At 47.3% G+C, this 25,621-nt stretch overlaps 1 protein-coding gene across 7 annotated transcripts in view; it reads right to left on the reverse strand.

The window, feature by feature from the left end:
• MTSS1 (MTSS I-BAR domain containing 1) overlaps nucleotides 1-25,621 on the reverse strand; it is a 152,450-nt gene that overhangs the window by 23,527 nt on the left and 103,302 nt on the right. For all 7 annotated transcript variants that reach the window (XM_081265885.1, XM_081265883.1, XM_081265884.1 and 4 more), the window contains 3 exons: nucleotides 12,880-12,964; nucleotides 11,831-11,922; nucleotides 8,961-9,035 (listed from right to left, as the gene is read on the reverse strand). In XM_081265885.1, the coding sequence (XP_081122011.1) occupies nucleotides 8,961-9,035; nucleotides 11,831-11,922; nucleotides 12,880-12,964 (252 nt within the window). The remainder of the gene's footprint in view (nucleotides 1-8,960; nucleotides 9,036-11,830; nucleotides 11,923-12,879; nucleotides 12,965-25,621) is intronic.

Genomic DNA, 25,621 nt, shown 5'->3' on the forward strand with positions numbered 1-25,621 from the left:
GAATGCTGCTGGCTAATTAAAAAACAGATTTGGTCTTTGCTCCAGTTCCTCCCACGCCCACCCCACCCCCAGCTTCCTGAATGACAGGAGTGTCATTAGGAGTGCCACTAGACATAAATGCCTTTGCCATCTTGGGCCTCTGGAGCAGCTGGCAGATCCAACACAGAGCAGGCTCCTCCTCCGTGTCTTGGGGATGAGCGAAGGCTTCCTTGCTGTGAGACCCAACTGCAGTAGTCAAGAAGAACGCTCATGAAGTGAAGAATGGAGCCCGGTGGGACTCAATTAGCCCCGGGAGAAAGGCTTATGGTTGCACCTGAAGGGAGGCAGCAGCCAGCCCCTCCCTCCATGTCATCTAGTCATGCTCCTCATGTCTGTTCAGTGTCCCCAAGGACAGACAAACCACATGTGTAAGGAATCAGCATTTCAAGCAACTTGTTCTTTTAACTGTTATTTTGCATATGAGTAAAATTAAAGCTGATAAAAGCATTGGACTCCTATTGAGGCCCCACCCTGTAGACACCTCTCCCCCTGGCCTCTGAATGTGGCCACAGGGACACCAGGGTGGGGTGAGAAGCTCCACAACACTCATTGTGCGTGGGAACATTTTGAGCCCAGAGTCAACAGCAAATCACCAGCAAGGCACTGGTGGCCATCCTTACCAGCATGAGGCTCCACCAGAGACCAGCTGTGCAAAGGTGGAGCCCTCAGCTGCCTCGCGGGTTTTACCCGGAAGCCCCACCGCGAGACAGGCTGGTGAACACAGGCCTGAGGACCAGGAGCTCCCATATGAAATGTGAGGTCCTGAGCAGGCGCTTGCAGGGTTGGATTCAAAGCCTCTACTGACCTACTGTGGTCAGGGACAGCTTCCCAACTGTCACAGCAGGTCTGAAAGGGGGAAATCCTACCACCGCAGCTTCCACTCAGGTAGGGAGAACCTGGCTTTCCTCCTGAACCCCCCTCTGCTTCCAGCACTGGGTGTGGCCTCCTCCAAGGACCAAGAGGAAACATCCCCCAGCTGCTCCCTGGCTCTCTCCACTGGCTCCTCCTGCAGGAGAGGAATCCTTGCAGCATTCGTCTGCAAGAAACAGGAGGGGTGGCTGGGGGGGCCTTGGGCATATTCAGTTTTCACCACTGAGGCAGGGTGACTGACCCACTGGCTGCAGGTTTCAGGGCCACTCAGGGTGGTGTCACTGGCTTGGCAGTCACAGGAGAAATGCTCACGTGGATACATGCACAGGCTGCGTGGGGTTGAGGACATAAACCACTGCCACCGTAGAAGATTCAACAGTGCTGGGGATTTCCAGGAAAGATGGATGCTGAGAGGAGAAATGCAGGCTAGTCTGGCATCTGATCAGAAACGAGGTCCAGGGATAGCACCATCTTGGGGCTGAGGCTGCGCTCGCAGCCTGAGGTCACTGAGTTCTCCGCTTGCAGTCCACCCTGGCTTGAGGCTGTCCCTGGGTGTCACACACTGCCTCTCCCAGTACCCCCTGCACTAGGTCTACCCTCCCACTGTTTCTGGGGCTCCTGATTACATGGCCACATCCAGGGTCATCCTATCCCTCTGCCTGAGCACCTCTCCTGGTTCTCCTCCAACTGAACCCTTGTCATCCTCCCCAGGGCCATGATGCCACCTCCAAGCCCACCAGGCCCCTCCTCTCTGCCCACCCACACCTTTTGCTGGTATCTGTCACAGGATGTGAGCACCAGATTAAAGAACTGGTTTGAGGAAGATCAAGTTCCTCCAGGGAATCTCTCTCCCAGGCAGAGGAAGGAGTTGCAAATTCCTTCCATTGCAGAGGTCCCTGCTCCTGCCTATGCAGGGACCCGGGCTTCTGGAGTTTGAGGTAAATAGTTCTAATTAGCTCAAAGGAGAGTTCCAAGTATCTACCTATCTACATATATTGATCAAAATTAATTTTTTTTGCTGTTTTCAATTTTTCGTTTGTTTGGTTTTGGTGGAGCTGTGGACAGAACCTGGGACCTGATACACACGGGCCAAGTGCTCTACCAAGGAGCTCCAGCCCCTGGCCCAAGAACATTTCAACTATGATGAAACTTGTTAAAATCTAGATTTCCAGGCTCAAAATTGATTTAAAATTTGTTTTAAAAACTTACAACATCTTTGGACTATTCAGCTACCTTAGGTTATTTTTTTTATAAATAAATAAATATATATATATATATTTATTTATTTTAATGTGGTGCTTAGGATCGAACCCCATGCCTCACACCTGATAGGCAAGTGCTCTGCCCCTGAGCCACAGCCCAGCCCTATTCTTGGTTTTTCATTCCCAATCACCACTGCTGACATACCCAGCACTGTGGCTCTGCCCTCTGAACCTGCCCCAGCAAGAAAGGGGACTAATGGGGCTGCAGAAATGTCTGTGACTAAAATGAGCAGAATCTTTAGAAGTTGAAAAGCCAGGTGGCTATGTGGTTTCTTCATTCATTCCAAATCTATCTTTCATCCTTTCAAACAAAAATGTTGTTTACCCCCTGAACTGACTCATGCCAGGCTCTCAGTAAAACGTCTCATAAAACTTAAGAGTCAAGAGACTGTCCTCAAAAGTCCCCACATTGAGCAGGGCCTGGTGGCACACGCCTGTAATCCCAGCAACTCAGGAGGCTGAGGCAGGAGGACTACAAGTTCCAGGCCAGCCTCAGCAACTCTGTCTCAAAATAAAAAATAAAAAGGGCTGTGGGTGTAGCTCAGTGGTTAAGCACCCCTGGGTTTAATCCCTGATACAAAAACAAAAAACAAAAGGCCCCATATTGTATGATTCCATGTACATGAAATGTCCAGAAGAGGTGAATCCAGAGACAGAAGAAAGTGGGTGAGTGGTTCTGAGGGGTGGGGAGCTGGGTGACAGGGGCTACTGCTGAACAGGCGTGAGGTGTCACTGCTGAATAGGCGTGAGGTGTCCTTCTAGGGAAATTAGATAGTGTTGATGTTTGCACAACACTGTGAATATTTAAAGGCCACTGAAACACAACTTAAAATGGTTAAATTATAAATTTGATGTTATATGAATTTTATAGCAATAAGCAAAAACGTGGCTTGTCTTACCTTCCTTCCAGAGGTTTACTATAACCATTCAAGCAGCTTCATAATCACAATATTGAGAACTGAAAGGTACCGTCCTTTTTAAAGTTGGGGGACGACTAGCCCAACATCACAAAGGGACACAGAGGCAAAACTGCGTCTCCTCGGACAGTGGAACATCCTGACTCCGCTGTCAAAGGAGACTGCGTGGACTGGGTTCACCGTGGACGACACAATCCAATTCAAACACCTCTTAGGAGCTGCCAGTAAAATGCTCAGGAAATAGCTGGGCACGCTTAGGCAAGACAGCCACACGGACACCTCACAGACAGACCTTCCTGAGACAGGGACAGCAACGAGACTCCAAAGCAGCTTGCATTTCAGTAGCATGATCACCCACGGAGTGAGGGTCACATTCAGTCAAGAGAATCATTGTCAGTACTGAATTTGAAGATCTGATACCTCTGAAACTTTTCACAAACTCTGCTGAAATAAGAAATACTTCTGGTTTTTTAAAATGAATTCTTGATTTTCAAAAGAATGCTATGGTCCTGGGTGGACAAAGACAGGTATCTTGAAGCTTCATCTAATCAAATGTGATTCAGTAATAATTTTGAGGAGTTATTTGGTGCAGCTCTTCATATTTTATTGTGGGCCACATACATACATACATAAACAGCCAAGTGCAGACACGTATGCATGTATAAATACATTGGTGTCCTGTGGGAAGGAGGGTGTAAATCACTCGGTATTTCTTTTTTCCATGAGTCTATTACTGAACTATGCAGATGCAACAGCCTAACACCTTTAATGGCCAAACATCCAAGAAAGAAAATGATTAAGACACACGCACACACAATTTTCTTCAAGTTATGGGAAATTAAAGAGGCACAAGTGATTGTTCTGAGCTGGCAGGAAAATTGAGGCAACTAGCATAGGTCTGATCAACCACGGAAAGCCCACAGCAAGGACCACGCCGTGACCAGCCACCAGAGATTGAGGATGAGACTTACCCAGAGCGTCCACTGGCAGGGGGCACACGGTGAGAAAGGGCAGGATACACAATTGACACAAAAAGGAAAACAATAGAGTCAAACTGGTATTCGGACAGCAGCTGTCTTACCTTCTGCTCACGTGTGGGCCGCCCCGCTTCATGTCGTGTGGTCAAACCTCACCCACCAAGAGGGGCACATCCTACTTCCCCTTTCCTGCCTGGTCAGCTCCCTTCCCTTCTCACCTGAACGCCAGTCTTCCCAGTCAGTAACTGTCACCACTGGGACTAAGGATTTTGTAAAGAGAAATGAAGAATATATACCCAGAAGAGGCTAATTCAGAAGCCTTAGCAAGAAAACCTTCCAAGTGTAATTTATCATAACTTCAAAAAATATCTAGGGACTACCAAGAAATAAAGTTTAAAATGGGATAAAAATTTTAAAAAGTTAAAAAACTAAAACTTTAATCTACTGTGTCCCACTGTCCCAGAACTGGAATACCTATAAAAACTTAAATACAGTATTAAAAAGAATATAAATATATTACATTATTAATATAATATCATAATATTAGTATAATAATATATATATATATAAGCTCTAGATTATGATTTTCAGCCTACTTTAATGCACCTGTGTCGATTTCATTGAAATATTTGCAGAATTGAAAACTTAGAACTTAATGGGATACAATATAATGGCACATACTATGCTGGTGTGGAACTCGGAGTCTACTTATTACATTATAGCATTGGCTTTGCAGGCTCTGGTGGAAAATGATGGATTCAGCTATTTAAAGTGAACATATATTCATTCCAGTTCTCCCTCTCAAAGAAAGTCCCTGATAGACTTTCAGTGTTTATCAATCAAGACAGAAGGATTGACTGTAATTAATTTCACTTTTGTTCTTGTTTGCTGTTGTTGCTGGGGATCAAACCAGGGCCTGTGGATGCTAGGCCAGTGCTCTACCACTGAGCTACATCCCCAGCCCAATCCTAAATTTAAATTAATAATTTGGGAGTGAGTTAAATGAGAAATAAGGCTACTGACTTCATAAATGGAGGTGGCAAAAGTAGGTAAGCAACTTCAAGTACCTCCCAGTTCTGATCCTCTCTTACTCCAGGACCCCAAAGGCAATGAGCTGATACAAGAGGGATGGAGTGGCACCACTTAGGGCCTAGGGCTGACTGGGAAGCTCCATACAGTTTCTGCAACTTCCTGTTGCTTTGTCCCCTTACCTGTTGACAAGGCTGGCTCTGCCCTGTGCCCCCAACCCTGTCTGTGCACCATAGCAGAATCTCCGGAGGTGGCATGCCACTGTCCCTATACCACTATTAGAGGTCACACTGGCTGGCCTTCAAGAAAGTCAGGCACGTTGCTGCAGCTGGAGCATGCCTCAAGTCACTTTCAAGTGATTTGGGGCCAAGTGGTGGCCCACACCTATAATCCCAGAGGCTCGGGAGGCTGAGGCAGGAGGATAGAGTTCAAAGCAAGTCTCAGCAATGGGGAGGTGCTAAGCAACTCAGTGAGATCCTGTCTCTAAATAAAATACAAAATAAGGCTGGGGATGCGGTTCAGTGGTTGAGAGCCCCTGAGTTCAATCCCCAGTACCAAAAAATAAATAAAATAAAATGATTTCAGAATAAACCTAACGAAAGACAAACCACTTAAAAGTTTTTTTAATGGAAATATTTAAATGCCTTTGTATTACAAACTACCACCCTCTACAGTTAACAAAAAGAGTCAAAGAATGTGATAAAAGGTGATTTTTGTAGAGTAAGAAGAGTAAAGGAGCTGTTCATAAAAATCCCACCCTGTATGATGTGTTTACTAGAGTCAAGGGTGGTGCTGAAACCAGGCTGACGTGCACAAAGGCATGAGAAATTTTCCAAAGGAGAGTCAGAAGAATTTCTAGATCAAAGATCATAGTTTTTGAAAAAGGTATAGTAAAAAATCTAAACAACGGGCTGGGGTTCTGGCTCAGTAGTAGAGCGTTTACCTAGCATGTGTGAGACACTGGGTTCAATTCTCAGTACCGCCTATCAATAAATAAAAGTAAAGGTCCACTGACAAACTAAAAAATAAATATTTTTTTAAAAAATCAAAACAAAACAAAAACCCTGCTTTATAGATTCCTGAAAACATATTAAAAAGAAAGTGATTATTTGTCTATAAGTTAGATTCAGTTCTGTTAGGACAAGCAAACAAAAAAAAAATGTATCCAAAGTCTTCATTCCATCCTAACATGCTAACATTTTATAATCTAAGAGTTCAGGAATCAGGGCTGCTTGTAATCCCAGCAGCTCAAGAGGCTGAGGCAGGAGGATTTAAAGTTCAAGGCCAGCCTTAGCAATTTAGCAAGGTCCCAAGCCACTTAGTGAGACCCTGTCTCAAAATAAAAAATAAAAAGGGCTGGGGATGTGGCTCAGTAGTAGAGCACACCTGGGTTCAATATCTAGCACACACACACACACACACACACACACACACACACACACACACAGATTGCAGGAAACTGGCCCTTGATGGAAATGAACCAGATAAATTCAAGAGGTTTTCTAGCACAAAGGAAAACTTCAGCTAACCAACCCCAAAATAATCAAAAGCCTTCAGATTTCTTCTGGTCCTTTAAGTTGTGGTGTTTCATTCCAATCATGGGTCACATGCCTGCTAGGAGAACACACCACAAGAGTGTGGTCAGAATAATACCTCTGGTGCATTCTGGAAGGCTACGTTCACTTCCAGACATATGCAAAGATGAGCACCTGGCCCCAAAATGTACTTACATATTTTAGGAAAAAATAAATTTATAAAGAAAAGAAATAGGATCTGGGCCTGTAATCCCAAGCTACTTGGGAGGCTGAGACAGAAGAATCGCTAAGTTCAAGACCAACCTGGGCAACAACACAGAGCAAGACTCTGTCTCAAAATAAAATTCTAAATTAAAAATAAATAAATAAATAAAAGATCGTCTTCTGATTGTCCCTTGAAGTAACCAGAAAATCATCCAGAACCTTGAAAGCTACAGATGTGACTGATTTTGTAGACAGGAGTGGTGCCTGAGATGGCCAAAAAGACAGTTGCTCCAGAAGCCCCTGATCACAGGCTGCATTCCCTCAGCCTCAGACCCAAGTGCCCCCAGGAAACCTCTCAACTCAAGGCCAATCATTCCCAAGTCCCAGAGCCAGACACATTTCATGTTATGCACAGTCCAGCGCCCCGTCTAGCTCCAATGGGCATCTTGTTATCCTCCAGGCAGCCTGAGCCAGGGCTAGGCACGCCTAATTGCCAGAAACTTCCTTTTATGTTGCACAGTAAGCGACCTATCAGACTTCACCCAGAGGTCCACATTCTGCTAATTGGACAATTCCAGTAACTCTGAGTGGCAGGAAGGGACCCTTTTGCTTTCATGCAGAACTTAGATAAAAGGATTATTTCTGCAGCCAGAACTTAAGGCCTCTGAAAAGAGAACTCCGGGAAGCTAAGGGAAAACAGCCTCTCTTTCTTACCTCAAACTTTTCACCAAATGCCGAGACCTTTCTAAGCCTACGCATCTCTCCTGGCCCTTCTCTCTGAGCCCATTAATCCCTTCTATCTCTAAAGTGCCAAGATGTCAACGAGATGAACCAGCCCGCTCTGCACAGGGACTCAGAGCTGATGAGATTTGGTAGCAATTTTGTTTACCAACATTCACCTTTAGACCCACTAAGGTGTTACTGGCCACAAACCCTATTACTCGTCCAACACGAGCTCCCAGGGGCCCTCATTAGATGGAATGTAAATCTGAGACACTCCAAACCAGAAAAACACATCCCAAAGAAACCGCTGGATCTGAAGGGGACTGGAAATCTGACTGTGGGTGAAAATCCATCTGATTTAATTCTGAAACAGGCTTATGGCTTTTGTAAGACTTGAGAGAAGAAAGGGATTTTTTTTCTTAATGTCAAAGCTTAAATCCTTCTTCTAGACATCACCTCCCCTGACCCAACACCTTCCACCATTCTGTATCCCAAATGCATTTTCTTTTAAATCTAAATGAGACCTGGTAGTTTAGGAAAGAGAAAATTGGGTTTGGGGGATCACTACCTATAAAGGTTGGTATCACAAATTAATACTATATACCACCCACAGAGCAGCGTGAAGGAAGAATACCATTTTATCAGTCAGGATGCAGCAGATTCAAAAACTTGGTACCAAGAAGAACAGTCTGGAAGGAATATCCCCTTCTCCACCTCCTGAGAAAGTTCCTACATTCTAGGCCTTTTTAACATGAATGCTTGCAAAGTGGATTTAACTCGATTTTTCTGCTCTGGGGAGCAAAGGTCATGGATGTGACCCTCCACTGGTTTGAGAGTGATGTTAAACAAGGAAGCAGAGGGAGGGGACCCTGCACCACCTAGTTCCCCTTACTGGTGAGTGACCAAGCTCCTCCCTCATGAACACCTGGGAAAATCCCCAAAGCAGCAGTGACTCTGGCCCCTGCTACCGCCATCCCCAACACTCTCCCAAGAATTAATAGAGGGTTTCGGAGATTATAGGCTGTGAAAGACGGAGGAGAAAATGACATAATTTCTGTAATAATTACTATAGAACATTTGTATAAATCTTTCTTTGCATTCTCCCAAGGCTTCCAAGAAATTTGTAGCTTTCATTACAAAGCACAGTAGGCATGGAAACCATCAGATTTTGAAGACAAACATAGGGGAAGGAACAAGGCAAGTCCGGTTTGGCAGGGGCTTCCAACTCATACGCAGTCTGCACTTAGAGAGCTCTAACTTGGATAGGTCCTACTTGCCACTCTGGGTTCTCCAGGACCATCAGACATTAAGTCTACGAACAGAACACCTGCTTTGAAGACCAATCCAGCACCTGTTCATGTTTTCTCAAAATGACAACATCAATGACACAATTTTCGGAGTTACCTTTTTTTGCTTTCTTCTGCAGTTTCAGTGTATCTGAGGACTTCTTTTTTATCTCTTGGCGAGCCTTTTTGTATTCTAAGAGAAAAAAGAATATTCAATAATTTTACTACTTTGTTCCACAGAAAGTATTTTAGGAACAGCCATTGCCTTCCTCACAGAGCACATAAACTCTGACATGCAGTAAACAGCTTTGTGGAAATACATTATGAGGAAAATTCCACGCTGACATTTTACCACAGAGAGGTTATTAACATGAGAAACCAAGAAATGGGGCTGGGATGCACCTCAGTGAAGAGCGTCTGCCTGGGTTCAGTCCCCAGGACTGCAAAAGCAAAAGTGACCACCACAAAACGCATGCGGTCTTGCCCTATGGTGCCAGCTTTGAGGACAGACATCATTTAGGTCCATTTTAATTAAAAAATTCACAATTTCTCTGCTCGAGGGTCAGGAAAGATTTTTAATCTTATTTACTTTCCCAAGGCACAAAGCGTACGGAGACACATTTGTGGAAGGAATAAACAAACCATGGCCAGAACAGCTCTCCTAAAGCCCAGCTGGGTCCCTGTCCCTCTCCTTGGTCCTGCTCTCAGCACTGCAGCTGCCCCCCCCCCCCCCCGCCTTGGCCCGGCAGCCTGGGCAGGTTCCTGCTCTGCTCTGACGCTGCGCCGTCTTCCCCACCTCTCTGCAGAGCTTGCTCACTGGGCTGGAGAGGTCACCATGTCTGTCCATTAGGATTCCTCTCAAAACAGCACCTCGATGTCTAATTCCTCCACCAAACTCGTGGCTGGCCACCTTCAGCTTCTGCAGCACCCTGCTCTCTCCCCGTCCCATCCTGGACCCTGCCCTCGGTTCTTCTCTTCCCCGAGGGAAGCAGCAGTGACTTGGTCTCCTCTGCCCACCCTGAGGCATCAAGTGCAGAGGGAGTGACAGGTGCTGCTACCAGGTTCGTCCTCTCAGTGAAAGCTGAGCTGAAAAGGTGAACAACTGCTCTGCCACCAGCCTGGGGGTTGGGACCTGGCCCCCCAACACTGGTCCAGACAGAGGCCAGCTAGCAGGGGTGCAGAGCCTGGCAATGGTCTAAATTCAGTCAGGCCCAGGCTCTGTATCAGCCTCGGGATGTGAATCCCTCAGGAAAAACGGGGAAGCATTTCTCTGTCTCTAGCTGGGATGGGGGCGGGGGAATATTCAGTTAAAATCAAGGGACCTTGGTTGTCCTGGATGAGAGATGAAGCAGAGCTCCATGAGTCCTGCTGCCTTCTCCCCGCGGGCTCAGCAAAACCGCCCTCACAGAAGCTTTCCACATCCAATTTTGAAGTTTTTGCTATCAAATCAGCTTTGCAGGACTACCAAATGTGCACACTGAATAAAGAGGTAGCCTGGACAAAGGTGGGAAGGTCAAATGGAAACCATCAACTTTTTCCTTGTCTTAAAAAAAAAAAACAAAACCTTTCCGATGTTTGTTTGTTTGTTTCTTTCGTTCTTTTTCTTTTTTTAATCTAATGGAGGTAAAGAGACACATCCAGGGAACCTAAGAGAAAGCAACCATGCCTTAGTTAATACACGTATTTGAAGGACAGTAAATCCTTCCAAGTTGTTGGTCTCCCTAACTTCAAGTGATTGTATCAAACACAAGAGCTAGTCCCAGATAGGAAGTGCCACTGGGGGTAGATCTTAAAGAAGGAATTTTTTTTTTAATGATAACTTTTAAGAGAAATATGAGATGCTATTTTCTCTATTAAAGGTGAATCAAAACTTTTAAAAATGTTGGGGTGGAAGGGTCAAGGATTTTATATTAACTTTTTATATGATTGTTAAATATCTGGCTACTGTACCCACACTTAGGAAATCTCAACAACACAAGCCTTCTCCAGTCCCTTCTTTTATCAAAATGACTGGCTAAAGTTCTTTAAAAGACTGGTTTTCAATAACAGTGAAAACAGGAACCACAAGAGCCCATCAGCTGTGATTAACATATTTTATAGGACATACAGATCTATTTATTGTTTTTGTGGTCCCGGTGAGTGCAAAGAGACATGGGACACGGTATGGACACGGCAGCTCTAGGCGCGTGACTGATGGATTGGAGTGAATGTACAACTTCCTGGTGGTTACTGACAGCTCTGAGGATGTGGAAGAAGGTCCATTTCATAGCCCAAAACAAGTGAAATAAACCATCCCCATGGCTGCAAAGAGCCACCAAGAGTGGTCCATCTGTGTTCCCAGAGCACTGGCTGGGTCTTCACTAGGGCCCACTTTGCCTTGTACAGGGCTGATCTGTTCCTGTCCTAGTAGATTCCATGCCCGTCTTTCTGCAGACCCCACAACACTCAGCACTCACAGAACATCAGAATGACCCCAACACGGGATGAGGCCTTATTATCAAACAGTCTTTGTGCAAAAGGAACACAAAACACTCACTCGCTTGGAAGAGTAGCAGCGCTACTTCCTCTGCAGATTACACCTTGCTCCTTCTCCTGCTTTCAAGGTCCCCAGTGATTAACTAAACCAGTTAGCGAAGACAGTACAGGGAAGGCCCAGCTCTGAGCAGGTGACCCAAGGTAAGCTTTGATCATTGGAGTCTTGGCTTTCAAAATGTTCTGAAATGCCTTAAGTATGAATGTTTGGCACTGAAGCCTGCCATTATAATTCATTTTAATTCAGCGGATGGCACTGCCACCAAGAGTTCAGGCTATCAGTGGAGTGATACTGCACGCCAGGAAATATCTCACAATGGGATCACTTTGGACTGCTCGTCTCCTGACACAGGAGAAGCAGGGACAGAGGGGCCCAGCCCTGTCACCAGTCAGCTGCTGGCAACATCCACAGCTCTTTGCACTGCGCTACGAGGCGTCAGACCTCTCCCCCTGTACCTTTTGCATGGTCTTTGTCCAGCTGATTGGCCACTTTCTTCCATTCTTCCATCTGTTCTTGCAGTGGGTTTATCAGACAATCAATTAAAGCACTTTTATCCAGAGAGAAAAAAAGGAGAAATTAAATAGATACATTCTGTTGTCAAGACTTACATTTGGTTGTCAAAACAAATCTAAATCACAATTCCTTGAAGCAAGCAAAGGCTGCCTAGTGAGCTGACATTCACTCAGAACTCCACAGCTTGGGAACAGCCCGGATGCTTGCTTTCTAATGACTATTGAGAGGCTACATACATGTCAGTGGCTGGACTGACCCCTCTTCTCACTTCCCCAGCTGTGTTCCAGCAATCAGGTTAACAAGCCAGGTTGCAGAACACGGGCATCTCCCCTCTGACTGCACATCAAGAACCACCCAAAAGCAAAGACACCTGGGTCTCCAGTGGCCCTTTGTAAAAACCTTGAGGGTGGGGACCAAGCATTACTTTGTTTTAAAAGACCTAACGGTTCTGATGTGCATTCAGGATTATAAATCATGATGTACACTAATTGTGCACAGCCTGGAGAAAGAGACCCAGAAAACTGTAGGTCTGTACTGCTGGCTTCTAGATCATCAAGAAGGGAAGATATCTCCAGATGTCCTTCTTTTATTCTCCCAAACAGAACTGTGAGATGCTGCTGAATTGGCTGATCTCCTTGGGGGATCATGTCCATTTTCATTTGAATATTGGTGACTCCAGATCCCTGTGTCAGCCCCTGCCATTTCTCTAGGACCCTCAACTGACAGAGGAGTCCAGAGATGATCTGAAGGGAACTGCAGGTCCCTAGGGCAGGGACCTGGCCCATGGCTCTCAGCTGCATCTGGAGTACCTAGACCAGCACCCAACAATGCTTATTCAACGAATGAGCAGGACTGGGGGAAGGCAAGGTTGTGGGGCCTTAAATGCTGTAGGGAGACCATGCTGCGAAAGGGGTGATACTGTACACATCACTGCCTCCTTCCCCTGAGATCAGCAAGGACATTATGGATTGAGGTAAAACATGCTGCTCACCTGGAAAACTGCCTCAGCTTGGCCTCGATGCTTCTGTGCCTCATGCACATCCTGGTGAGAGCTGAGCCGATCTCCCTGGTACCACCTGAAAAATTAACAGATAAAACTGAGAGACTGCTTACAAGCAGGAATCCCTGAGATCTTTGTAGGAACTTTAAGAAAGCCAGATTTTACATCATAAAACCTAAGCCACTGCCCCCCAAATGTCTCATCACAGACATATGTTTGTGCATATAAACCAAATATGTACACATATGTATGCATGGTGACATGCTTGTGTAAGGCCAAACTAAGGCTGTGGTTAGTCTGTATGATACTCTGGTATTTCCTATTCTATCTGATGCACATATATTTTTATAAAGCTGATTGTGCTTCAGAAATCAACTTTACAATTCATGAATGGGACCTGTAGTTGAAACAAATACTTCCCATATAAGATGATCAAAACAGCATCTGACATTTAGGGGAAAGCTAAAAGTCGATTTTTGTGCCCCCATTTCTGGCCAAATAATCCTCTTAACATTATTAAGAGCAGTTAAGAGCCTCTCCAGTTAATTATTTCAAGATACATGTTCAGAAATGCAAGCCATTCAGATAACAGCAAGTTAACACAAAATGAAGCCACAGAACATTTTTGAGTGTTTTGGGCCACTCCAGTGGCAAAGGTCTTCAAGCCCAGCCAAATATGGAAGGTAGGGGCAGCATAGTTTGATTTTCCCAAAACTCCTGTCCTACTTTCCCTTGGGGCACACCCTTCCCTAAGAACATTTTTTAAGTTCTTCCTTTCCTTTCCCCTTCTTAGGAACAATGCTCAAATCAGCACTTCCTGGGGTATGGGGGGAGCCTCTGTAATCTCAGATGGCAGTCACTCGCTGGAAGGAGCAATTATAAATGACAGGAAAACACGGGTGCTTGTGAAACTGGGGGAAAGAGTCAAATAAAGCACTCCCTTTTCAAGATAAGGCCTTCCAGGGAAAGCCACAGAAATTTAAGTCAGTTTCTACCAAGTCGAGACGATAGAAAAAAGTCCCTCTCTTATAAGTGCACGTGACGTTAGGGGTTCTATTTTGCTCTGCCCTGTCTTCTACAAATGGCAACTTGGTGCTTCAGTTCCACCTGCTTTCCCTTTTATTCTGGAAAACTAACAGGTTTCTACAATCAAACAGTACTACTAATAATAATAGTGACACATATTAAATGCAAATATTTCCATATCTCCTTTTAGCCTGAAAAGAGAAGCTTTCCTAGGGCAATTCTTCCCCTCCTCTACAACAGGGTCTCCACACCTCAACTACTGAATTTACCCACGGAGCTGTCCTTGGCACTGTTAGATGGCAGCAGCCTTCCCATCCTGTTCTCCCTCAGATTGGTGGCTCTTAGAAATGTCCCTAGATAGTGCCAAGTGTTCCTGGGGGGAGATCATCCCTTGATGAGAATCACTGCTATAAAAGAACCTAAGCAAGAAGTAAATGTCACTCGAGGCTGACTTTTTAAGTGTCTAGAAGTCTTTCAAATGTTGCCCTTCACTTCCTGGCATCGCCACCCAACGGGCTGGGGAGACCGTGATCATCTCTGTATCACCATCAACCACGGTTCACACCTCTCCACCAGAGATAGCCAGTAGAGGGCGCTGTTCTCACATGCTCTACCCACCTTCTGGGTAGCTTCAGGATCTCGAGAGCTTTTATTGCTCGTTTATAAGCAAGAATAAGGATTGCTTTATCCCCAAGGAAATAGCTCCTTTTTTTCCCAAGGCCTTCATTTGATTAAAAGTTAATAACCTGGCCACAGAAGGAAATTGGCACACTCATTCATTGCTGGTGAGAGTGTAGACTAATACTATCCTGGAGGAAAATTTGGTAGCATCTATCAAGAAAATGCCTTAAAAAATATGTACCCTCTTTGACCCAGCAATTCTAATCGTAGAATTTAACCTGAGGAAATAATTAAGGGTGAGAGAAAATCTTTACCTATGAAAGTAGTCATCGAAACGTTGTTTACAACATCAAAAGACTAGAAACCCAATCCCATTATAGGGATCTGGTTAAATAAACTGCAGAACAGAGGCAAACAATGGAATAGCACGCAATCACTTAAAATGTTAGAGAATAATCACTTAAAATGTTAGGTATAAAAAGGTATGCCAGTATTTAGGACTTCCTGGCAACTGATCTTAGAACCTGGAAACTCATATAATCCTTGCTATATGCCTAGTTGTGCTGGTATTGTTGTTATACCCATTTTACAGACAGGAAAAGCACTTCAAACAGCTTGTCCTAGGTCATATGGCAGTAAATGCGACTCCACCAGACTGAATCTCCATAACTGGTGCATTTATCCATTCAGCTTAATACAGACAAAGAATACAGGAAAGGCACAGTGTGGAGAACAAACACCACACCTACCCCTCTACACACTATTGTGGACATTAGGGCTTGCTATAGCCAGCTCTCAGCCAGTCCTTCGGTTCTTGAACCCAGAACTATCTTGTGGGACCCCAAGGACTGAGCTCCATCTTGGTTAAGCTGCTTTGGAGAATGCTGGAAGTTAATAATCTTTGCCCTTTTTTACCCTCAAGAGAGAATTAGAATTAGAATTAGAATTAGAATTTTTAATTAGAAGGTTGGAAAAGATCACCTCAAAGCCCAGGTCCCCACCCCATTTCTCTGCCCCATTATTTCAGTTACCTTCCCAGATATTTTCATAGATTTATTTCACCCTCAGACAGCCCACAGCTTCCCAGAAGCAACTGGGCTGCGGCGTGTAACAAGTGGATTCTGAACACAATGTGCATGTGCCCTGCCCCTGGGCCTCTGCAGAACAGGAAACCCTACAAAGGACAGGAAATGAAGAACCGCAGGGAAAACATCCCAACAGCAGTGTCTCCGTCCAACTGGCATGAGGGCTGGGGCAGAGGACGACCCCTGTGCACCCAGGACCAGAGCTGGACTCTGATGATCTCAGCAACACAGGATACTCTAAAAATAGGTCTCAGTGTGCAGTACTTAACAATAGCCCTGCTCTCCCGGCCCTGGCTAGAACTTAAAAAACACCAATCAGCAGGTTTGAATGGGAGGAAACCAGCTACAGCTACAAAGACAGGGAAAGCATCTGGAAGAGGCTCGACTTGATGGTGAGAATATTTATGGAACCAGATCACTGGCTGAGGCGCTCGGCCACTTGTGAGGGAGGACAAGATCTTTATGGTTCTGAATTCCCAGTACCCAGCGCTGGGATATGAATGAACTGATATTCGCCATTTTAGAGCAAATCACCAGGCTGGGCCTACCTGGAGGCCGGACCAGAGACTGGTTTGTCTTTTATTTATTCCCTACATATGTGTCTACCTTCTACACTATATACACCATAAAAGGTTCTAAATAAATAGGAAATGCTTAATCTTAGAAATGGTCTATATAGATTCAAGATCAAACTCCAGAAAAGATGGTATTTTAGTTGGTGCAATAAAGTAGCACAAACTTAGTGGCTGAAAGCAACCCAGATTTATTATCCTACAGTTCTAAAAGTCAGAAAAGTCCAAGACGGGTCTTAACCGACTTAGATCAAGGAACGGACAGAACTGTATTCTTTCTGGGTCTGCAGGGAGATCCTTGCCCTTATGAGCTTCCAGAGGCTTCCTCCATTCCTTGGCTCACGGCCCCTTCCTCCATCTTCAGTCCACAGGTGTGGTATCTTCTCTCTTTTTTACCTCTTTTCTGACCCTCCTTTGGTCCTTACCTGTCCTCTAACTTATTCTTGGGCCACCTCAGCATGAGAAGTCTTGTCATTATACTGGACCCACCGGGATGATACGGGATCATCTCCCTGTCTCAACATCCTTAGCTGAATCACCTCTGCAGAGTCCCTTTGCAGATGCGACTTATAAGAGAGTGTGTTCCCAGGTCCTGGGGACTAGGACCCGAGTGTTGTTGGGGTGCACTGTTCTGCCTGCTCAGCAGGAATAAGAGCTGTGAATCTGGAGCCTGTTGGGAGGCCTGGGTCTCCAGCAGCCGTCCATCCAGAGGATGCCAATTCCAGCCTGTTGGGAGAGAGGGCAGCTGGAGGGGCTGCTGGGGAAAGTCCCCAGATATGGTGAGAAACACATCAAAGAGACCCACAGGATGTGAGCCAGGAAGCAGGCTGCCTGTCCCTGCAGCACACCAGCTTTACGACCTTAGCATGAGGCTGGACAAAGAGAACCCACGTCCCGGGAAAGCTCTCCAAGGGGCCATGCGGAGCCTGCCTTCCCTCTGAGCCTGGGCACCCTATTTTGCAAGAACAACATTTCCTTATTTTTAAGGTCATTTTGATTTGGTTCTGTTTCTTGTCAGCAGAAAGGAGAAGAGGGGAGGGAGCAACATCCTCCCTGCTTCCTCCCTGAAACAAACATCTGTTGCTAAAGAAGTGCCCATCAGCCATCCAATGCAGCTGCTTAGGGACGCAGCATACTTTACGGACAACACCTGAATATTTTTTTTAATGTGGTACCTGTCAGAACTTTCTTCCATAATGAACAAAGTCTTTTGTAATGAAGTAGCATAAGACCAGACAATGATCTAAATGGGAAGATTGGTAGATTGGTAGAAATCAGAAAGTAAAAATGTCCTAGGACAGGACTATGGAAGTATGAATGCTGAGGCCCAACCCTATGCACCATGCACACGAAAGATTCTTACAAGTCCCCCAGGTGCCCACTGAATGTTACATTAGCTTCCTAGAGCTGTGTAACAAAGAGCCCCAGACACTGGGAACAATCATCACAATGCATTCCTCACAGTTCTGGAGGCTCAAAGTCTGAAATCGAGGTGTCAGCTGGGCCTCACTCCACCTCAAGCCTGGAGGGGAGACTCCTTCCTGCTTCCCATGGCTTTGACAACCCTTGGCTTGAGGCTCAACCACTCTAATATCTGCCTTGTGATCACACCACCTCCTCTGTGTGCTGAGTCCCCACAGGACGTACACGCAGGCATGCTCTGTGTATGTGTCTTAAATTTCCTTCCTCTTATAAAGACTCCAGTGTCCCTGCCTGAAGACCCAACTGCATGGCCCCATCCTACCTGAGTACATCTGCAAAGACCTCTGGTCCCAACAGTCACCTTCGCGGGTTCCAGGAATTAGGACTTCCATATATCTTTTGCAGAATACACAAGGCAGCTCATGATGATTATCTACCAAGTGGCCAGGACTAAGTGACTTCAAAGGTAATGAAGACAAGGACTTCGTCCTGGAGGGGCTCACAGACTGGATGGGGGGATATGTATAAAATGACACAGAGAGCTGGGTACGTGGCACACACCTGGGACCTCTGCAACTCAGGAAGCTGAGACAGAAGAATCGCTACATGGAAGCCAGCCCGGGCAACTTAGCAAGACCCTGTCTCCAAATAAAAAATAAATAAGGGCTAGAGCTCAGAGCTGGGGTGCCCCTATATACAATCCCTGGAAAAACAAACAAACAAACAAACAAACAAAAACCCAGTGCAGGGAGGAGCCCCGTCTTCACATCAACCCATTTAACAAGGAAAAAGGCTGCCGCCCAGCAAAGGGCCCCAGAACTGGTTCGCAGCAAAGCCAGGTCCAGACCTGCTTGACACCAAAATATCCTTTCCCACTATGACAAGCTGGGGACATTCCCGACTGAGGACAAAGAAGCACGTTAAGGTCGCAAACAGAATCCAAATTGTTTCTATGCGTATTTTTGGAGGGCGGGAAGGAAATAAGGAGAGCAAAAGCCACAGTCACTGTTCCTTCCTCCCAGTTTCCATGTGGCTGAACCTTCTGTTCCACTTGCCATGTGTCCGTCAAGTGGCACTGTCCTGCCCCTCCACGGGGCATCTTGTGCAGTGGCTGCCATCCCTCTGCACGGCAGGACACCAGTGGGTGGCAGTCTGGCCTCCAGGGTGGGCAGGGCAATGGAACGTGGTCTGTGGGGCGGGCTGCTGCCGCCGCAGAGGAGAGTGGACGGAGGAGCGAGACGTGGAACCCCTTTGGTGGAAGTTCATGGGCACAATAAGTCACTGTGAGTCGCAGCTGTCCCTCGGAGGGCTGATATTGTTGGAAGGCTAATTAGGATCAGGGAGAACCTTGGGTAGACGCTCATTTACAGAGAGGGCAGGGCCTCTCGACCTCAGCTCTGCTGACATTTGGACCAGATCTTTCTCTGTTGTTGAGAAGGATCACTTCTGTGTCCTGGGAGCCACAGGCTGTTCCATAGCATCTTGGAAAACCCCGTCCTTATCCATCATGACAACCAGAAGCATCTCTAGACATTTCCTAATGTCCCCCTGGGTGCTTCTGCTAGGAAGCACTGGAACATGTCCTCTTTCCAAAGGGAGAAGTCGCTGATTCTAGAGCTGGACCTGGGAAGCCAGGAGCGCTGTCCCCAGCTGTCACAGCAGCCTCCCCGCAAATGCTCATCACAGAAGCCACCAAGCCATTAGACTCCCTGCCTCCCCCAGCCTCATGAGCACAGAGGTAACAGACATGGTGTGCTGCCGTAATGAAGAAAATATCCCACTTGCCATTAAAGGAACATTAATTTAAAGACACAAGATTGACGTTCCCCACAGTCAACAGGCCCTCCCTCCCTCCACAGCCTTGGGGACACATTAATTGAACTAGAGGCAGCTTATGTTCAAGTCCAAAATAAAGAAAATAACCAAGTAACCACAGAAGGGAGCCCAAGAACCCACACCAGGTGGCATCTGAAGGGCAGAGACCCTGTGGAGCTGGGAAGAGCTCCTTCCTGGGTGGGAGGAGAAGGGAGGAGAGGGGGACAGGGTAAGAAGGCCCCTCCAACCACCATCAGCCAACAATGAGCAGCCAGCCCAAGACTTCTCTGAAGATCCGTGACCTCTGACACAAATCAGGAGCCCGGCACACCTACCCTGAGAGCTCTCGCCTCCTCTGCCCCTCACTGGGTACAGATGGGTACCTGTGCTAAACACAGGGGCGTACCTCATGGCACAGGTGACACTGCTGGCTTTGTTCAAAGGATCCAAGAGGGTAAATGTAGGGCTCCTGGATACATGACTACCACACACTCCAAATGTACCAAGTATGGGGGTAGGTGCCCCAAGCACACCAGGAATCTCTTCCAAAACTCATCTGTTTCATCCACACCACTTACTTGTTGGGGTCAGTCACCCCTTATCTCCCATCGACCTCCAGGAGTCTGAGGGGTCTCTTGGAAGCTATATCCCCATCTCTCTTCCCTCCTTGCCACATGCTTGAGTGACATGCAGAGCCTAAGTGGCCTACAAGCCACAGAGTTCTGTTAGCAATGGTGTTCCCACTATGGCTAATCCTGAGTCTTGGCACACTCCTCGACGTCTCCTGCACTAGCAGGAGAATAAGCAGCTCAACCAAAAGGGTTTGCCCTGCTGTCCCTTGTCATCTGTGTTGCATAAATCACACCCAAAATGCATCAACGATGATCTCCAGTTTGGGCTTCTTGTAAAGCCATCTGAGCATCCTAGATTTTTACCTCTTTAATCCACAATCTTTTTTCTTTTCTTTTCTTTTTTTTCCCCCCTGTAGTGTCAGAATCAAACCCAGTGTCTCAGGCTCGGCGAATGCTCTACCACTGCGCTACACCCAGCCCCTCTGTCCCCAGGCTTTTACCAGGGCCTCATCCAGGCAACTTTTTGTTAAAAGTAACTTTCTAAACATTCCACTTCTTTTATAGAAACAACACATCTTGATTTTTCACTCAGAGACACTTAGTACCTGACAACTAAATCTCTTAATGATAGTCATACAACTGGCACATACAGATTTGGGAGCACAGGCAGCTACCACGTGATTAAGTCTCAGCCCAAGTGGGACAAGTATGTGACATGCCAGAGGAGACGCCATCAGAGAGCTGAAGACAGGAGGGGAATATTTTACAGAGAAAATAAGGGGCACTGGCCATCTCAGTGGGTCCATTAAGCAGACCTCCGATGCACCAATTGTCAGCCAAGCTTTCCAGGAAGGTGAGGCAGTGGCCTCGAGAGCTGGCTAGGAGGCAGCCTGTGTCCCTGATGAGGCACCAGCCACCCCACAATCACCCTCTCTCCTCCCGAATCTAATTCCACTTCTCTGAGGAGCTGGAAAATCAGGACTCAGAAGGTGACTTAAAAGTCAAAGGCCATTTCCATGAAAGCCAGAATTGTCCCTTCTTCCCAACATCTCAGCAGACCACTGCGGCTGGGCAGGATCAGTCCAGCGCCTGCCTGGGAAGGTTCCCTTCGTACTCACTGACAGTCACTCATCAGCCAAGCAGATGCTTCCGAGGGCTCGGCCTGGGGTATGGAAAGGGTCATGGCCACCACTCTAGAGAGGTTCTATGCCCTGCACCTACCCCACAGCAGGCAGGCAGCTGCCCTGGCCCCAGACCTGCCTCGGCTGCTCATGCTTACGCTGTGGAGCTGGAGGCAGCTGCCCCCGGCCAGCATCCTTCCAGCCAAGCACAAACAGGAAAGTCCCACTGAATCCAGCGCTCCAGACCAGCTCCAGACCATCATGGGACGGGCCCCAGGGCCATTTCTGCCACCACCTGGCAGGCTGTAATATTTTGGTTTCAGGATACCAGGAAACGGTCTCTTTCTCTCCTTCCTCTCGAGCCCATACTCAGAGAGCCCTGAAGTCTTGAGATGCCAGGTGTCTTTTCACCTTGACAGTGGGCTGGAAGGCTGCCCGGGTGCTGTGTCACAAAAGGTGCTCGGCGTGTATCAGCTGCCGCTCTGGCTAGGCCGAGCAGGGCATGGCAGGGCACACCATCTGCTGCCCTGGGGGACACCTGGAGGCCGGCAATTGTCACGTGCGACAGCTCTGCGTGCACACACGTGTGGACAGTGAGCTCGGGTATGACCTGGAGCTGGGGCCTCCTTCCACAGTCCCTCCCCATCTGTCTCAGGATCCTTTTATTTTACAGTTAAGTGACAGTACACAGTCTCTGGAAAGGAGTGGAAAAGGGCTGCAAAATGTCACCTGAGCCTGAGCCTAACTTCTGTAGAAAGAGGGGGCGAGGGTCTCATGCCTGGAAAAGTTCAACTGCGGCCCTCGAGCCAACCAAAACCACACTTCAAAGATCTAGTTGGAACTGGGCGTGGTGGTGCACACCTGTAATCCCAGAGACTCTGGAGGCTGAGGCAGAAGAATCCCAAATTCAAGGCCAGCCTGGGCAATTTAGGGCAAAATAAAATAAGAAAAGGAAGGCTGGGGAGGGTGCTCGGTGGGAGAGCACCCCTGGGTTCAATCCCTAGTGCTGAAGGAAAAAATTAAAAGATATAGTCAAAGTGGCAAAATCCAAAGCATCATTAGGTGGACAAGTGCAGTCAGACCAACAAAGCATCATATCAGTAAAGAACACTTGGCTGCTCTGGGCCAGCAGCCAGCCAGACCTCAGCAAGGGGTGGACACACCTTCTTGGGGGGGTTCTATAAGTGGGTTCCCCAGGCAACTTCTAAGCTGAGACAGATGGTTCCTCTTCCTGGCAACCAAGATACTGGAGTAGTGCAAGAGGTGGTTTCCATACCTACACTTGAGCAATATTTAGGAAATACCTTAATCTAATAACTATCCTATGAAGCAAGGAGACAGACCCTGACCTCAGAGCAAACTAAAAAGTCCTCATGTACAGTGACTTGGGAGGCTGAGACAGGAGGACTGTGAACTCAAGGCCAGCCTCAACAATTCAGCAGCACCCTGTCTCTAAATACAAAATACAAAAACAGGGCTGGGGATGTGGCTTAGTTAACCAAGCGCCCCTAGTTTAAAAAAAGAAAATTTAAAAAAAAATTTTAAAGTCTCATGTAAAATTTTCTTTAAGACCTTGAATGGGAAGTGCCTCAGAAAATCCATGGAGCGACAGACCAGCAGCTGCTCCTTACGCTCGCCTGGGCAGGCAGCTCCCATCCTCCTGCTCGCTCTTGCTTCTCGGTTCCCAGAACCTCCTCTCTGCTCCTCCGCCAGTGTTTGTGAGGCAGCTGGTTCGCACTCGGGGGCTGTCATTTTTATTAAAGGTCAAAGCAGGCATTCGGGATATTAAGAGCATCAAATTAACAAAGTATGTTTCTTCTACTTCATCAGCATTTTATTTTTCCTTCTGGGCTCAGAGAGACGGACAGTGGGAGGGCGCGGTGCCATCTGATGCCGTGGGTTTGCTTAGCTCCAGGGAGGGGAAGGAGAGCAGCGAAGAGCCAGCTCCAGTCAGGCAGGCCATCACCTTCGACCGTGCCCCTCTCCTCCCTAACCAGACAGTGGTCACACCTAGGCCACCCAGCAGCACCTGATGCTTACGTTAGCCCTGGCAATGGCTCCAAACAAGCCACACTCCCTGTGCACAGAGTTCACCTGTATGGAACACACACTCTGATGTCAAGGAAACCAAGAGGAGGAGGAGAAGGAGAAGTACATCAAACCAAGCCAAGAGGTTCCTTAGGACAGATTTTCAAAAATGAACCCCCACAAAGGAAGCACGATTTAGCTGAGACCACAGTGGCAGTCTTCAAGGAAGGGGAAAACGTGGAGTTTCCTGTTCAGAAACCTGTTCTTTCCAGCTCCGTGTACAGCTGGGTGGTGACCACAGGTGGTGCGCTGAGCACTCAGCAAATGCTGGGTGGGGTGGACGTCACACCCAGGCTGGAAGATCCTGCAAGCTGTTATCAGATGACAATCTTTTAGCAATCTCCCACTTCTCAGTCTCTCTCACTTCACGACTTTTCATAAAGCAGAGGAAACAAAACCACACACAATCCTACCACCATCTGGCGGCTCCAGCCCAGCAAGCATGAGATGCTGGCGTGCACGGGACTGGCAGCCCGCAAAGACCAATATTCCTCTTCCTTTGTTGCTGTTTAAAAGCAAAGCGAGAATGAGAACACAGAAACACAAAAACACGGACACGCTCACACAACAGGCACCACAACAGGAGCAGACACATTCCGCCCTCCTCCGGATGGAATGTGCTGGGCTGCAAACCCTGGGGGGGGGGGTGTCACCCGGGAAATGCCCCTGGCTCCCGACATCTGCCATCTGCCATGGTGAACCCCCACCACCACAGTCTGCCTCTGCCGCCAGGGCATAGGAAGGGGCTCCCAGCGGAGCCAAGCTTGAGTGACTAGAGGATGCCAGCTCATGCCAGCAAAGCAGATGTGGCGTGATGCACAAACCACATGTGTCTTCCTGGACCACGGGACAGAACTGCCGGGTAGGGACGCTCGCAGGATCATCTCCCCGCAGCCTGCATGCCACGTCAGATAATTTAGAAATGGTGTGGTGGAGTGAGAGCCTGCCACATGCATCTCACTACAGGGGTGACCCTAGGCTGACACTCCATAGAGGGAACCCCTCATGCTGTCTCTCTAACTGAGCTTGGGTCTTGTGTTTTCTGTGACCTCAAAGTCATCAATCTTTGTGTGTGTGTGTGTATTTGTGTGTGTGTGATGCTGGGGATTGAACCTAGGGCCTTGTGTATGCAAACAACTGAGCTATTCCCTAGCCCTCCAATATTCTTTTTTTTTTTTTTTACTTTTGTGGGGTGGTGGTGGTGGTACTGGGAATTGAACCCAGGAGTGCTCTACCCTCACGCTGCATCCAGCCCTCATTTTCTTATTTTATTTTAAGCCAGGTTCTCACCAAGTTGCCCAGGCTGGCCTTGAACTTGTGATCCTTCTGCCTCAGCTTCCCGAGTAGCTGGATTTCCAGGTGTGCACCACCATGCTAGGCTGAAACTTCTCATGCTCATGTCACTGGCCTGAGGACTACTTGTTCCTTTAAGTGGCATCTGTACATCCCTGAACTATGTGGACTTCACCCCATCTCAGGAAACAATCTTACTGCTTTCCAAATTATAGGGACAGCTACCTTTGCTGAGTACTGGTAATGCAATAGGCAGGAATGTTGTATTTGTTTGTTTAAAAACTTCATTATACTCCTCCAATAGATACCATCATAAGATAGGTATGAGGAGCCTCAGAGAGGTTAGGTGACTTGCCCGAGGTCACAGAGAATTCAGGATTGGCATCTAGGGCTGAGTCCATAGTTAGAACTTTTAACCACTCCATTCTTGAGGACATCTTGCCAACATGTACCACTGACAGAGATGGCTGGCGGGCAGGAAAGTCGTATAACTGAGGGAGAATAAGAATCCTTCCGCCTGAACATCTGTTTTAACCAGCTAGATTCAAACCATAGCATGGTAGTGACCTTGCTGGACCATGTCCAGGTGGCTGGTCCTGTTCAAGGCTTGGGCCCAGAGTGGGCATGTGCTGTCAGGCCTCAGCATGAGTCACCCCTGCTGCTTCCTGTAGCAGAGGAAGCAGGTTGACTCAGGCAGAGGACCCTTTCCTATTTGCTAGGAGAATGGATTTCCTAAATCACCCCCTCAGCAACTGACCCCCCCCCGCCCCTGCAGCCCATCCCAGGAGGGGACACCTGCGGCACTGCCTCCTGGGGATGCTGCTCCTTCCGAGCTGAACCCAGGATCCCTTCATTTTCTTCTTCTTCTGCCGTTTTTTTTTTTGTTTGTTTGTTTGTTTGGTTTTTTTTTGGTACTGGGCATGGGACCCAGAGGGGCTTTACCACTGAGCCATATCCCCACCGCAGCTTCATTTTTTAAATTTAGATACAGGATCTTGCTAAGTTGCTTAGGGCCTCACTGAGTTGCAGAGGCTGGCTTTGAACTTACAACCTCCTGCTGCAGCCTCCAGAGCTGCTGGGATTATAGATGCACACCACCACACCCTGCTAGATCCCTT

This window comes from Spermophilus citellus (assembly GCF_964194105.1).
Source record: "Spermophilus citellus genome assembly, chromosome: 14".
NCBI lineage: Eukaryota > Metazoa > Chordata > Mammalia > Rodentia > Sciuridae > Spermophilus > Spermophilus citellus.